General features: G+C 30.3%; 3 protein-coding genes across 5 annotated transcripts; all 3 read left to right on the top strand.

Moving 5' to 3' along the window:
• The first annotated feature begins 1,277 nt into the window (after positions 1-1,277).
• LOC123275328 (venom serine protease-like) lies at positions 1,278-2,167 on the top strand. Its single transcript, XM_044743399.1, has 3 exons — positions 1,278-1,619; positions 1,864-2,023; positions 2,081-2,167. The coding sequence occupies exons 1-3, from the start codon at positions 1,278-1,280 to the stop codon at positions 2,152-2,154; spliced, it is 576 nt and encodes a 191-aa protein (XP_044599334.1). The 3' UTR covers positions 2,155-2,167.
• A 1,317-nt stretch (positions 2,168-3,484) lies between these two features.
• On the top strand, positions 3,485-6,255 carry LOC123272412 (venom serine protease-like). Its single transcript, XM_044739170.1, has 7 exons — positions 3,485-3,727; positions 3,784-4,017; positions 4,157-4,352; positions 4,426-4,626; positions 4,699-4,853; positions 5,856-6,015; positions 6,082-6,255. The coding sequence occupies exons 1-7, from the start codon at positions 3,485-3,487 to the stop codon at positions 6,105-6,107; spliced, it is 1,215 nt and encodes a 404-aa protein (XP_044595105.1). The 3' UTR covers positions 6,108-6,255.
• Positions 6,256-7,084: 829 nt separating this feature from the next.
• Positions 7,085-13,463, top strand: LOC123275321 (sodium- and chloride-dependent transporter XTRP3). Of its 3 annotated transcripts, XM_044743385.1 has the most exons (12): positions 7,085-7,725; positions 8,168-8,400; positions 8,503-8,547; positions 8,795-9,022; positions 10,242-10,352; positions 10,424-10,665; positions 10,723-10,873; positions 10,936-11,297; positions 11,360-11,522; positions 12,371-12,559; positions 12,720-12,880; positions 12,915-13,463. In XM_044743385.1, exons 1-11 carry the CDS (start codon positions 7,512-7,514, stop codon positions 12,873-12,875), a joined length of 2,094 nt encoding a protein of 697 aa, XP_044599320.1. In that variant the 5' UTR covers positions 7,085-7,511; the 3' UTR covers positions 12,876-12,880; positions 12,915-13,463. The 3 variants fall into 3 exon arrangements, with proteins under 3 accessions (XP_044599320.1, XP_044599319.1, XP_044599321.1); XM_044743384.1 differs by having other exon boundaries at positions 7,086-7,725; positions 12,720-13,463; XM_044743386.1 differs by lacking the exon at positions 8,503-8,547 and having other exon boundaries at positions 7,086-7,725; positions 12,720-13,463.
• The last annotated feature ends 6 nt before the right edge of the window (positions 13,464-13,469 follow it).

The following is a 13,469-nucleotide window of genomic DNA, read 5'->3' as shown; positions in this document are numbered from 1 at the left end:
TTAATTTAATAATTGAAGTCTGCCTATACGTGTCGGGGTATAGGACTCACCCGGGCTTTAAGGCAGAACTGTTACCTTGTAAATAAGCTGTCGAATTATGGTGTTCGCGTCTTTTATCACCTCGGTTGCGATTCATTAAGTGGGGCTACTAATTAAACAATTGGTTCCTTTGATAAGGTGACAATGCGCGGTAATGTGTATTCTTCGGCCACGAGTAAGTTGTCGCGCAGTCCAGGTTGTTGTTCCCTAAATATGCAAGCGCTGTACTTTTCGGCTGGAATGGGAGGCCCTGTATTATAGACGGCACGCCGGATATAACATCTTGAAAAGTAAAATTTCTTAATTTAAGAATTTTTTTACTCAAATCAAGATGGTGAATTTTTTCAAAATTATTTACTTAATTTAAATGAATTTCTTATTGCACGCCTCATAGCGCGAAGCGCGTGAGGTTGTGCTTTATACTCGACTCGTCAAGGTCAAGCAATTTTGTGATCTTTAAATGCCTCTATCACAACCATATTATACTTATACAATGATATAAGTAGATGTACATCGAAAAAACACTTAAATTAAACCATCTTTTACTTTTTAAAATCATTTCATGATGCTATTTTGAAAAAAAAAACGTTTTGAAAAAAAATTTTACGTGGACGTCCGGATGTCACCCCATTTTGGATGTACCAACGATTATTCCCGAACAAATTGATACTTCAAGACCGGAGCTTTTTTATTAGTTTAAAACTGGAGTTAATGAATACCCAATGATGGCTGGAATTATCAATATCAAAGGCCAATATATTAATTGCGGTGCAACTATAATTAATGATAAACAAATTATAACTGCAGCAAGTTGTGTTTATAACCAAAATATCAATAACATAGCAGTCATAGTCGGTGAACACACTGATATAAGGATTTCTTAGTATTTAAAAAGATTTCTTTGTATTTAAGAAATCATTTCTTAGTATTTAAAAAATATTTCTTAAATACAAAGAAATATTTCTTAAATATTAAGAAATATAACTACTAAGAAATATTTCTTAAATACAAAGAAATATTTCTTAAATACTAAGAAATATTTTTTAAATGCTAAGAAATGATGTTTAAGAAATGATTTCTTAAATACAAAGAAATCTTCTTAAATGCTAAGAAATCCTTCTATCAGTGCACGATGTAACGACAGGTAAATTTGTTTTAATCTTGTTTCTGTAAGCTAAAGATAGTTACTGACAAATTTTTACTCTTATTTATATTATAAAGAAAGCGAAACAAATGCCATGGAGTTACACAGGGTGACGAACATCATCGTACATCCAAATTTTGATCAAGATACTATTGATTTCGACATTGCAGTGGTTATCGTCAACATACCTTTCAAATATAATCAATTAGTCGGTCCTGCTTGTCTCCCTTTTCTAAATCCGACGAATACATTTGAAAAAAGACAAGTTCACTTGTTGGGCTGGGGTCTTTTGAACATCGGTGGTACTCAAGCCACCATTTTACAGCAAATTAAAGCCAGAGTTGTGGCAATAGAGAAGTGTAAAGAGCTCGGTAAATCTAATTCTGATTGGTCGAAACAGTTATGTGTGCTTGGAAACAACAAAACTACTTGTCAGGTAATTAATTACCTACTGGGTCAAAAACGTGATCATATTCTTAATTTAATTTTTAGGATATTTTGATTATCGAATTTGGAACTTGAAAAAATTTAGGTTACAAATTCAAATGTTAATTTATGTCGGAAAATTCAATTTTCCTGAAATCAATTGTTCAACTACTACATCTTCGATTTATCAATGAAAAAAATTTTTATTAACTTAATCATGACATTAATTACATTTACAAAAATAATGATTTCAGTCCGATAATGGTGGTCCAGTACTGTGGCGCGATCCTGTAACAAAAAGAACTTTTCTAGTAGGAATAATTAGTCCCAATCCTTCATGTGATCCTGAAGTACCATCTATTAATCTTAGAGTTGGAGCTTACCTTGATTGGATAGAAAGACAAGCTCTTAAAGGTAAAAATAATCGAAAAAAAAGATTTCATGAATTCTAATTTTTTCTTTTATTTTTAGATTATTCATACTGTAAATTAGAATTAGATTTAAAACTGCAAATTCAATCGAGTGACTTATCTATTCAAATATGAGGGAAAATAACGTAAATTGATGTATTTTTAAGTCACAAAAAAAATATCACAATTATAAAAAAAAAATTAGGAAAACGGTTGACCCTAAAGGCCATCCCTGCAACTTCCCGCTAATTCCGTTAATACCTGGGCGCTTAAAATTGCACCTACGAAGTTTTTGAGCTCTTCGAGCTCAAAAATACAATCTATGTGTTGTTTTGAGCTCTCCAAGCTCAAAAATATACATTTTCTATGCTTTTGAGCTCTTTGAGCTCAAAAGTCTGATGAAAGTTTCATAGAACACTATTGTTTGAATTTTCAAACCGCAATAACTTTTGAATGAATGAACCGATTTGTACGCGGTTGGCGGCATTCTACGCAGTTTTTTAAGCCTCATAAAAATTTCTAAGTTTCAATTGGTCAAACTAGAAATTTCGGAGTAATTCCGAAAAAACACTTTTTTGGGTTTTCTTTCCTGCACGATATCTCTCGAACGAATCAACTGGTTTTGACCGGATTAGCGGCAATCGACATGATTTTTTTATGTTAAGAGCTGATTAGTTTTTGGAGTTGATTAATTAAGCCGTTTAAAAGTTATTCCAAAAAAACCACTTTTGAAAAATTTTTTTTTTACAGTTTTTTTTAGATTTTTCGAAATCCATCGGTCCGAATCAATCCAAATTGTATTCAAAATCTAAGTTTGGCCAAGCCCTTTCGAATGGCACCAACCGCGATAAAATCGGTTTAACCGTTCAAAAGTTATGAGGTTTACATACTTACACACATACACACACACACACACAGTGATACCCTCGCGGGAATAGTCAGGGAAGCTTCCTAGGACCTCAAAACGTCGAGATCTGATGAAAACTCGATTTTCGAAAAACGGGGTAAAACCAATAACTTCCCGATTTTTGAAAATTTTCAATATTCTTAGCGGGAATTTAAAAAAAAATAGTCTTTACTATAAAAAAAATTCTCTGTCTTGATAAAATAAAAAGCAATTAGTTCAAAAGTAAGAAATCATTATTTTGATTTATAACCACGGAAGAAATTAATCATTAATCATAATTTTAAAGAACACGTCCTTATAAAATAAAATTATAGGCTCGATCGCATGACATTTATTAACGACCACCCCATGTAAATACGCTTTCATTTTTTATTAATTATTTAATACATACCAAATTTTATAAATACTTTAAAATACGCCTGTTAAATGTACACACAAGTGTATTATTACCGTGTCATCTTAATACGCTCCTATATATATATATATACAGTATTATTAAAATAACTAAATCATTCGGTCTACAATTGAAGGAGGAAGCTATCAGGCCTGGTGATTACAATGAATAGTCTAGTGTGCTCAGTAATATCACTTTCTTCGCTGTGGTTTCTGCATAGTGTCAAAGGAATTATTGATAATGAATTCAAAGCTTGCGATTTTGTGCAGCCAATATTTTCCGATCAGGAGTATCCTATTAATAGTCCTAATTATCCTGCGAATTATCCACCAGGAACAAAATGCCGATGGAAAGCGAAAAGTGATCAGCCAATACAAATAACCTGCATGATTTTCTCAATACCCGAGGTATTTTATTAAAAAAAAACACTACACACTAAATTATTACAGTTTTTATTTTATAGAGTCCTAATTGTCGTGATGGATATCTCAGCATTGAAACGTATTCAAAACCAGTACAGCGTTTTTGCGGAGCGCGCATGTTTAGCATTGTTTCTGAAGAAAATGAAATTGATGTAAGATTAATAAGCTCACCGGCATCAGAAGGTGGATATTTTTTATGTGCTGTAAAACAACTCAATAAAGTTGTTGTTACGAAACCGGTGACCAATGACTGTAGATGTGGTTGGAAGAATCCAGTAAGTTATTATTATTAATCACCAAAATTAATCTACATTTTTACTTATTGGTAAATATTGATAAGTAATAGTAATTGATAGTTTTTAAGATAATAACAATGAAACCTCAATCTAATTATGGTAATTGACGTGATTAAAGACTAGAATCGCCCACGGAAATGATACTGGTGTCAACGAATACCCGATGATGGCAGATATTAATACTTTTTCTAGTGATATTCGGTGTGGCGCAACAATTATCAATAATAAACAAGTCATAACTGCAGCCCATTGTGTCCACAACAAAGTTCCTCGAGATATCGGTGTTTTGGTAGGCGAACACAACTTATCGATAAGTGAGTTTTTAAGTTTCTTAGAAATTATTAGTGACCAATAATGATGGTTAACTGACTGTTTTAATCAAACTAGGAAATGAAACTAAAGCAACACAATTATTTCGTGCAAAATCATTTATAATCCATGAATTATACAATGAAGCGAATCTGGATTACGACATTGCTTTGGTAAATATTGACGGTACTATTACATTTTCTCAACTAGTAGGCCCTGTTTGCCTACCATTTAAACATAAGCGCCAAGATTTTGAAGGCAAGACTGTGGAGATATTAGGTATTATGCAGTTTTTTAAATTAATAAATTCTCAGAATATTCAATTATACTGTTATTTTTCTGTCAAAAAAGGTTGGGGTAGTCTTGGTTCAGTTGAAATGACATCAAACATACTACAAAAAGCTGAAGTAAAAGTAATTTCCGCGAAAAATTGTTCTGACGCATATCCAAACCGAATCGGGTCCAGACAAATTTGTACTTTAGATGAGACAAAAGATAGCTGCTCGGTAAAAAAATTTATTACAATTATAATATCATCCCGAGTAAAAACAGAATTCCGCTGCACCACCGCCGCAACACCGCTGCACGGCTTTTTAAGCACCGCACCACCGCTGCACTACAGCCATGAAAATTTTGGTTATTTTACAAGTGCCGTATCACCGCCGCACCAGCGCCGTGACAAGTAAATAAATTTCTATTCGCCGCACCACCGCTGCACCACCGCCGCACCACAGCTGCACCACCGCCGCACCACAGCTGTGACGCGCCCGGGTAAAAATAAAATTATTAATTTTTACGAAAAAATAATAAATTTCGTTCGACCGCCGCATCACCGCTGCACCACCGCCGCACCGTACCACTGTTTGATGGTATATACATTGAAATAATATATTCGTTGATCATTCAAATAGCTTAACTAAATTTTTTAAGTTAAGTATGGCTTGCAGTGCAGTTGGCAATGTTCGAAACTTCCATGCAGACGATCCAGGTTCGAATCCCATCACAGTTCAATTTTTAAAATTCTTTCAGAGTATTTCAATAGGCGTACCGCTTCTGTGCAACCCGAGGACGAAATTGAAAATCTACATCAACAATACGACTAAAAAAATCAATAATTTCGCGGTGCTTTGGCCTGATTTAAAAAAAATTTTTTTTTTTAATATTAGGCATTCGATTAAAAGGAGGTTGATCAATAGGTCTTACATAAAGATTTCTAGTCGCATTATTTATTAATTAATTATTGCGTGATAAATTAATTATGATACCATTTTTTGTGAAATTGTAGGTATGATTTAGCATTGGTGCGGCGGTGGTGCAGCGGTAGTGCGGCGATGCTAGGGGGAGTAAATTTTTAGCGTGCGGCGTAATAGTCCGCCAAACGGCGGTGGTGCAGCGGTGGTGCGGCGGTCGAACGAAATTTATTATTTTTCCGTAAAAAATAATAATTTCATTTTTACTCGGGATACCGTATTTGACCAGTCGAAATTTGATAAATTTTTAACTTTTAGAATGATAGTGGCGGCCCCGTGCTATGGCGCAACCCTGAAACAAGAAGAATAATTCTAATTGCCCTTATTATCTATGGCATGGCTTGTTCTACCGGAAGTCCGTCCGTGAATACTGATGTCAGTTATTACGTTGATTGGATTGTATCAAAAAAACCACCAGGTACGCACTTTGTATTTTTTTATAATAAAAATCTTACTATTTTTATTTAATATTTTTTTTTTACAGAATGGCAATATTGTACATTGGAATAGTAAAAATGATTGAGTAACCACAACCTATGCATGTAATCGTCTAGTGCTTCAACAACAAGAGAAATAGTTGTGATAATTCATTTTTTTTTTTAATTTTATTGGATAATTTACTCAGAAATTTATTTTTATCTTATTAAATAATGTAAATTTGAAAAATAATACATAAACAGTAAGAAACTTTGTTAGATATTGGTTATTAAGTTATTATTTATATCATTAAAATTTTTGCTTACTTCCTCATTTGTTCCTCACTCACTATCAAATCGGTTATTGGTAATTATTATTAAAAATGAATAGGTGAGTCGTTTTTAAAAAATATACAGAAATATTGTAAAGTAAGAAGTAAGAAAAGCCAATTAGCAGATAAAAAAAGTTTTGATTTCGAAGTAACGGACTAAAAGTTATAATTGAATTAATTTTCTATGAAAATTTTAATTATCTATCGGTAATTTTATGAAATTTCATTAAAACGAATGTAAGAAGCTACCTTGAGAAAAATATTGAGTTTACACGGTAGTCTGTCTCTTTGGGCGTGAAGTGCGCATTGCATCTTCAATAGCATTTTTCTTGACCTTAGTTCCATTCAGTGACGTTAAAAAACACATGCTTTAATTAAGAATATATTGAGTTTGTAACAGATGAGATGAGTAATGATAATTAGTTCCTATTTCATAAGCAGTAACTCAATTGTCTGGCTTCCTCGGTTTTAGAGTTGCTAATGCTCAAGTTGGATTAAATTGAATAGTTTAATTAAATATTCTAATGTTTAAGCTAAAAAATCTTTTCTGATAGAGCCGCTTTATATTTAATACCCGCTATTACTGTTAACAATAACATAATAGGTAACTAGGGAACGTTTCTGTAAGCCAAATTAATAATTGCTTCAAATACTTATGTCTTAAGTAGCCTGTTCTTTCAATTCAGGAGGTAACATGCGCATGCCTGTATCTCAATTATCAGGATTCGCGAATTCGCTTCAGCATCTCAGTTGATGGTTGTAACTCGCAGCTAGAGTCTCGTAATCAATACAAACATTAATGGGTCCTAAAGCTATAAGGCCTGTGTTTTTAAGAACTGAGTTCGACATTGATTTGCGTTATCTCAGTAATATTTAATTTAAGAAGTAGAAACATTTTTTTTAATACTCTAATATTAAATGACAGAAGCGTATTTTTTACGAGCAAAAATAAAGCGTAAATTAAAAATTATTTCTTTAAATTAACTATCCAATTAACATAAAAAATTCAATTTATTTATTACGTCAGCATTGAAAAGGATTTAAATATTTCTAGCAACTTATTCTTTTAGTCATCCGTACACTTTGTGATATAACACGCTTGTAATTTTTAGTTAGTTTTTTTTCAAAATTTTTATAATTTAGTAGAAATAAAAAATTTTTAAAAAATGAGTGAAACAACAAGAAGAAATAGTTTTGAAGCGCCTTCGAAAACAAAAACAACTACCATGGAATTAAATAATCATGATTCAAATGAAAATTTAGAAAACAAACGCACAGCGTGGTCCGGAAAATTGCAATTTTTTATGAGTATAATCAGCTACAGCGTTGGACTAGGAAATATTTGGAGGTTTCCGTACCTTTGTCATCAAAATGGTGGTGGTATGTTTATTTACTCTCTATTTTTGTAAGTGCAGTTTAATTTTTTTTTTTTTAAATAAATTTCTTCTTGACGTCAGTAAGCAAATTTTTAGTATAAAATGTTTCTCTGAAAAAAAATATAAACTGCTTGTTTTTTGAATAGAAATTATTAGAAAAAGACAAATTAGAGGAGAGACAGAAACACCATAAAGGAGAATAGAGGGGTGCTTCCACGATCAATACAAGAATTCTCAAATAAATTTAAAAAAAAACAAGATTAAAATTTTTCTAATAACGCAATGATATTTAAAAACGATAAAATAATATTTACTCTTTAACATATTTCATTAATTAAACTTGTCGATATCTTGTCGATAAGTAATGAAATATTACCTTGTGTATCCAATATAATTGGTTTTATTATTTTGAAATCTAAAGATAACTTACACCTTTATATTTTTAGGAGCCTTTCTGGTCTCATATTTCATAATGTTGATTCTCGAAGGCATTCCCATATTTTTAATTGAGCTGGGAATTGGACAGCGCTTGCGACAAGGAGCGTTTGGCGTGTGGAATACAATTCACCCCTGTCTTGGCGGGATCGGCATATCTTCTTGCATCGTTACATTTTTCGTTGCACTGTACTATAATATAATCATAGCATGGTGTTTTTTTTATTTCTTCAGTTCGTTACGCGTAAGTAACTCTTATTTTACACCCATTACTTCACCGATTGATATTAATAATGATAATGAATTACACTTAAAATATTTATTGATTTAAAATGCATTCAAAAAGGCTGTAGGAAGAATTTTCACTTTAAATCTAAATAAAAGTATTGAAGTAAGTGTTAACTTTGAAATAAAACTTTAATTTAAAACTTGAAACTTAATCTTTAAATTTAAGCAACGGCATGACGGCTGATCGGCGAACAGCTTGCGCACTGTTTACCTAAATACCGTATGTCTACTCTATACATACTTTTGGTATCAAAATGATTTACTGTGTGTCTGATTAATATATAATGAATTAGTATATAAAAAAAATATTTTATTAACTTGAAGATTAATTTCAAGATAATTTTATACAGAGCACTCTCGCGTGGACGGATTGTCCAAAAAATACGACGACCGATGATTATATTGAAGAATGTTCGAAAAGCTCGTCAACTGCTTACTACTGGTACAGAGTAACTTTAGACGCTTCGCCTTCTATTGAGCAAGGTATGGAACTCAAATGGTGGATAGTTCTTTGTTTATTAATGAGTTGGATCATTGTTTTCTTCATTGTTATGAAAGGAATTCAATCTTCTGGCAAGGTATGAATATTTATGAATTGTCAATTATCGATAATTAATGACGATACTGAAATTGAGAGACATCTGATAATTTTTTTAACGAATAATTTAAGGGGATCCGGTGGTTTTACGGCCTAAAATTTAAGCTATTTTAAAAATTTTATTTCTGTATGAAGGAAATGACTAATGCTTTCAAATTTTTTTACACTTATTCTATTACTTATCAACTACACAAAAATGAAAATCAAAACAAAAAAAATTTTTTTTAAATTAGAAAAATGGCGTTGAAGTTCCCCTCTCAAAAAAAAAAAAATGGACCTGACTGGTGGAGGTAGATTGATCTCTCCCTCTGATCTGAAATTAAAAAATATGACTGATTATTTTTAATTAGTATAAGTATAGTTATCGTCGATACTAGAATGAAAAAAAAAAAATATTTAACAAAATGGCGCGTAGTTAAAAGTATTTTTTGAAAACGAATTTCAGATTTTTACTTTTAACTATGCGCCATTTTGTCAAATGATTTTTTTTTTTTTTTTTTTTCATTTTAGTACCGACGATAACTATAATTATACTAATTAAACTTCAGCGCCATTTTTCTGATTTAAAACAAAATTTTTTTTTGTTTTGATTTTCATTTTTGTGTAGTTGATAAGTAATAGAATAACTGTAAAAAAATTTGAAAGCATTAGTCATTACCTTCACATAGAAATAAAATTTTTTAAAATAGTTTAAATTTTAGGCCTCTAGATCACCGGGTCCCCTTAAATTAAGAAAAATTTATTAAAAAAAATTATGATACTGATGATGATTCTGAAGTTGAGAGACATTTGATATCTTTAATTTTGTGACAAATAAATTGTAGCAATAATAAAATTAAACACGTAGAAATTGTAAAAAAAATAAGTGCAATTTTTTTTATTTTTAAAACAAATTAATTGCAATAAAAAAATGCTTTAAAAATCTTCCACTAATAATTTTTTTTATTTTTACATGTGGAATTTTTTTATTTAATTTTTTTTATAATAATTTAATTGTTAGAAAATTAAAAAAAAAATTCTAGTGAAAAAACCTCAGTGTCTTAAAAAATTCCATCTTGAGAAGCTCTAAAAAATGATCAATAAATTTTAAAAAAATAATTTTTTCGACCTAATTTAATTTAAAAAAAATTTCAAGTGTCTGCTCATTACAGTGTCATCAATTAATGTAACATATATGTTTTTATTTAATAATTTTTCAGGTTATATACTTTATATCAACTTTTCCGTACATAGTTCTCACAGTTTTCTTCATTCGAGGGATCACTTTGAAAGGAGCTATCATCGGTTTGCAACATATGTTCACACCACAGGTTGAGTAATATATATTTTTGTTTGTACAATTTATGTTTATCAGTATTACTGAAATGAATTTTTTTGACAGATTGGAAAATTATTAGACCCGCGAATGTGGTTAGATGCGGCAGTCCAAGTTTTCTTCAGTTTCGGTTCTGCTTTTGGTTCACTGATCGCATTCGGAAGTTACAACCCTACGGATAACAATTGCGTACGAGATGTTATCTTAGTCAGTATCTGCAATGGGTTTACTGCTATTTATGCAAGTATTGTAGTATTTACAATTTTGGGATTCAAAGCTGTGTCAAACGTGGAAAAATGTCTTCAAAGGTAAGCTTCTTAGAATGAAAAAAGAAACAACACTTGAAATTTATTTAATATCTTCAGCAATCGGATTCTTCTTCAACTACATGGTCTACTAAGTGATGTCAATGATCCCGAAGAAAAATATCAAAATGCTGTTGATTTTTACAGCCATTCTCTTGTTCCAATGAATTTCACTCTAAAACAATGTAGCGTCTCTGAACAATTGAATCAAGTAAGTAAACTATACTTAAATGTTCATCACAAAAGTCTAAATAAATAAAATTAATTTTTTAGGCAGCCGAAGGAACAGGATTGGCTTTCATAGTCTTTACTCAAGCAATTGTAGAATTGCCAAGCGCACCATTTTGGTCTTGTATATTCTTCCTTATGCTTCTGACTCTGGGGTTAGGAACGCAGATCGGTTTATTAGAAGGAATGCTCTGCGTAGTCTTCGAAATAAACTTTTTTAAAAAAATTAAAAAACCATACCTAACTGGAGTTATTTGTACAATTTGTTTTTTTATTGGCCTCATATTTTGCACTGGAGCTGGAGAGTATTGGTTGGAGTTTTTCGATAATTTCGCTAGCACAATTGGCTTGGTACTTATTGCCTTGATGGAAGTAATAGCCGTTGCCTATGTATATGGCTATGAAAAGTATATTCATTTTTTAAGTATTAAAGAATATTTATAGCATACTAAATTTTTGTTTTATTCAGATTTTCGAAGGATATTGAATTCATGACCGGATATAAGCCAGGATTTTATTGGAAAATTACATGGAGGTTTCTTGCACCGATATTTATAACTGTGGTTTTAATTTCTAGTATTGTTTCAATGTTAATTATCAAACCGAAATATTCAACTTGGGATCCTTCTTTAGTAAGTACACTGATAAAAAAATTATCTTGACTCAAGAGCCAAAATCTTGAACCAAGAATACCATTTTGGAGAAAATAATTTTCTTGAGTCAAGAGAATAAATTCTTGAAACAAAAAAATTTTATTAGACCAAGAATAATTTCTTAATTCAAGAATTTATTCTTTTGACTCAAGAAAATTATTTTTTTCAAAATGGTATTCTTGGTTCAAGATTTTGGCTCTTGAGCCAAGATTAATGCATTTTTTGTATAATTTATTTTTGAGAAATTTAAAATTTAATTTTAAATTATACTTTGATTCTGATTGATCGTTTAATTGTTTTAAAATCACTTCGTTCAGAAACGTAGTTAATTTACATTTTGTTTATTTATGCCAACGCACAGGCCAAATAGCAATTTCTATTATATAGTGCATACAGTTTTTATAAGAAAATAATTTCTGTAAGTACATAATATAGTATTGAATAAAATTAATTCAAATAATTAATATATAAACAAAGTAAAATCAAATTGAACTTGTAAATTAATATAGAAAATAAAAATTTAAAATATAGAATTTTAATATTACCAACTCAAATAATAACTCAGCATAATAATTCTGTGAATTGCACTCACTTTATCCTTATCATAATCTTTAATGTATTAAATTTAAATTTGTTATTTATTATTCATTAGACGTCATTTTAATTATCAAGATTTAATAATTAATTGGAAACTTCTTTTTTGAAGGCTAGCAAGCTACTTAAATTTACAATTTCGCGTGGGAGTTTTTCTCAAAGCTTTATAATTTATTGATTGTTTTCAAATTAATTGTTTGTAAAAGAAAATTTTTTTCATTTTCTTATTACAGGGCAGAAAAATAACAACAGAGTATCCAAACTGGGTACTAATAATCGGTATCTGTATGATATTTGTTGGAATCGCCCCAATCCCTATTGTTTTTCTTCTGAAGAAATATAAGTGTTTTAGGGTTAACATGAATACACATCAGAAAAATATTTACTGGGTCAATACAACTGAATCAACGAAAGAACCAGTGGTAAGTGTTGTGAATTGATTACACCATTTTTATTAATGTAATTTACTTAATCGATCTGATACATTTAAATAATAATGAATCATCATTATTTCCAAAATTCATATTATCATTGCTTCTACATCATTAAATAACCACTAACCATGTTAACTGTTATTTTTAGCTCGACGAAAATCGTGCGTCGTTGGAAAACTTTCCTGAAGATAATAAAGATAGCAATAATCAAGATATAAACCACATATGTAATAATTTACATAAAAATATCACGCCGAAAGAAATTCAAGGCAAGTCGTTCAAGATGGAAGTATTTGATTATTGAAAGAATTTCAAGGACTAACTTTTTCCAACCTTTGAAGGGTTGTTAATTCTAAAATAAAATGAATGATTGTTTTTTCGAAGAAAAGTGACATATTTACTAATAGATAGCATCTAGTAATTCTGCTAATGTTTGTCACCAAGTCATAGAACAGAATAATTTTTTTATCTGATTGCACATGAGAGCGAATGCATAAAATAGATTAAAATGTGGTGTTATAAAAATATGTATTATTGTACATTATTATGTATATTATTTCATAAGATAATTTATAAATTGCTTACTAAATATGTAGATGGACTATTATTCAAAACTAAAGCCAATATTTAATATAATTTTATTAAAAATTTTTTAACTTTTACAAAATGATCAGTTTCAAGTCGATAATCTTCATTGTTTATACACATATAAATTTATTATATTTGACTGTCCGACTAATCTTAATTTATGATCTGATAATCTGGACTCGAGTACACGGAATAAATGAATTGTTGAATTATAAATACCTAGATGTGAAGTATGAATATTGAATTTCTGTTTGTGTCAATCAAAAGGGCTACATCATTAATAAGGTGATGATCAATTAGTACTGAAAAA

This window comes from Cotesia glomerata, linkage group LG1 (genome assembly GCF_020080835.1).
Source record: "Cotesia glomerata isolate CgM1 linkage group LG1, MPM_Cglom_v2.3, whole genome shotgun sequence".
Lineage (NCBI taxonomy): Eukaryota > Metazoa > Arthropoda > Insecta > Hymenoptera > Braconidae > Cotesia > Cotesia glomerata.
The sequence above is the reverse complement of the archived record's forward strand: the minus strand, read 5'-3'. Positions and strand labels throughout refer to the sequence as shown.

What these genes read in the sequence shown, in the direction of transcription:
- LOC123275321 (XM_044743385.1), top strand. Translation starts at nt 7,512, where the DNA reads ATGAGTGAAACAACAAGAAGAAATAGTTTTGAAGCGCCTTCGAAAACA. An exon ending in TCTCTGAACAATTGAATCAA is followed by an intron (nt 10,874 to 10,935) that starts GTAAGTAAACTA and finishes TTAATTTTTTAG; the next exon opens with GCAGCCGAAGGAACAGGATT. An exon ending in AATCAACGAAAGAACCAGTG is followed by an intron (nt 12,560 to 12,719) that starts GTAAGTGTTGTG and finishes TGTTATTTTTAG; the next exon opens with CTCGACGAAAATCGTGCGTC.
- LOC123272412 (XM_044739170.1), top strand. Translation starts at nt 3,485, where the DNA reads ATGAATAGTCTAGTGTGCTCAGTAATATCACTTTCTTCGCTGTGGTTT. An exon ending in TGATTTTCTCAATACCCGAG is followed by an intron (nt 3,728 to 3,783) that starts GTATTTTATTAA and finishes TTTATTTTATAG; the next exon opens with AGTCCTAATTGTCGTGATGG. An exon ending in GATGTGGTTGGAAGAATCCA is followed by an intron (nt 4,018 to 4,156) that starts GTAAGTTATTAT and finishes ACGTGATTAAAG; the next exon opens with ACTAGAATCGCCCACGGAAA.
- LOC123275328 (XM_044743399.1), top strand. Translation starts at nt 1,278, where the DNA reads ATGGAGTTACACAGGGTGACGAACATCATCGTACATCCAAATTTTGAT. An exon ending in ACAACAAAACTACTTGTCAG is followed by an intron (nt 1,620 to 1,863) that starts GTAATTAATTAC and finishes TAATGATTTCAG; the next exon opens with TCCGATAATGGTGGTCCAGT. An exon ending in AGAAAGACAAGCTCTTAAAG is followed by an intron (nt 2,024 to 2,080) that starts GTAAAAATAATC and finishes TTTTATTTTTAG; the next exon opens with ATTATTCATACTGTAAATTA.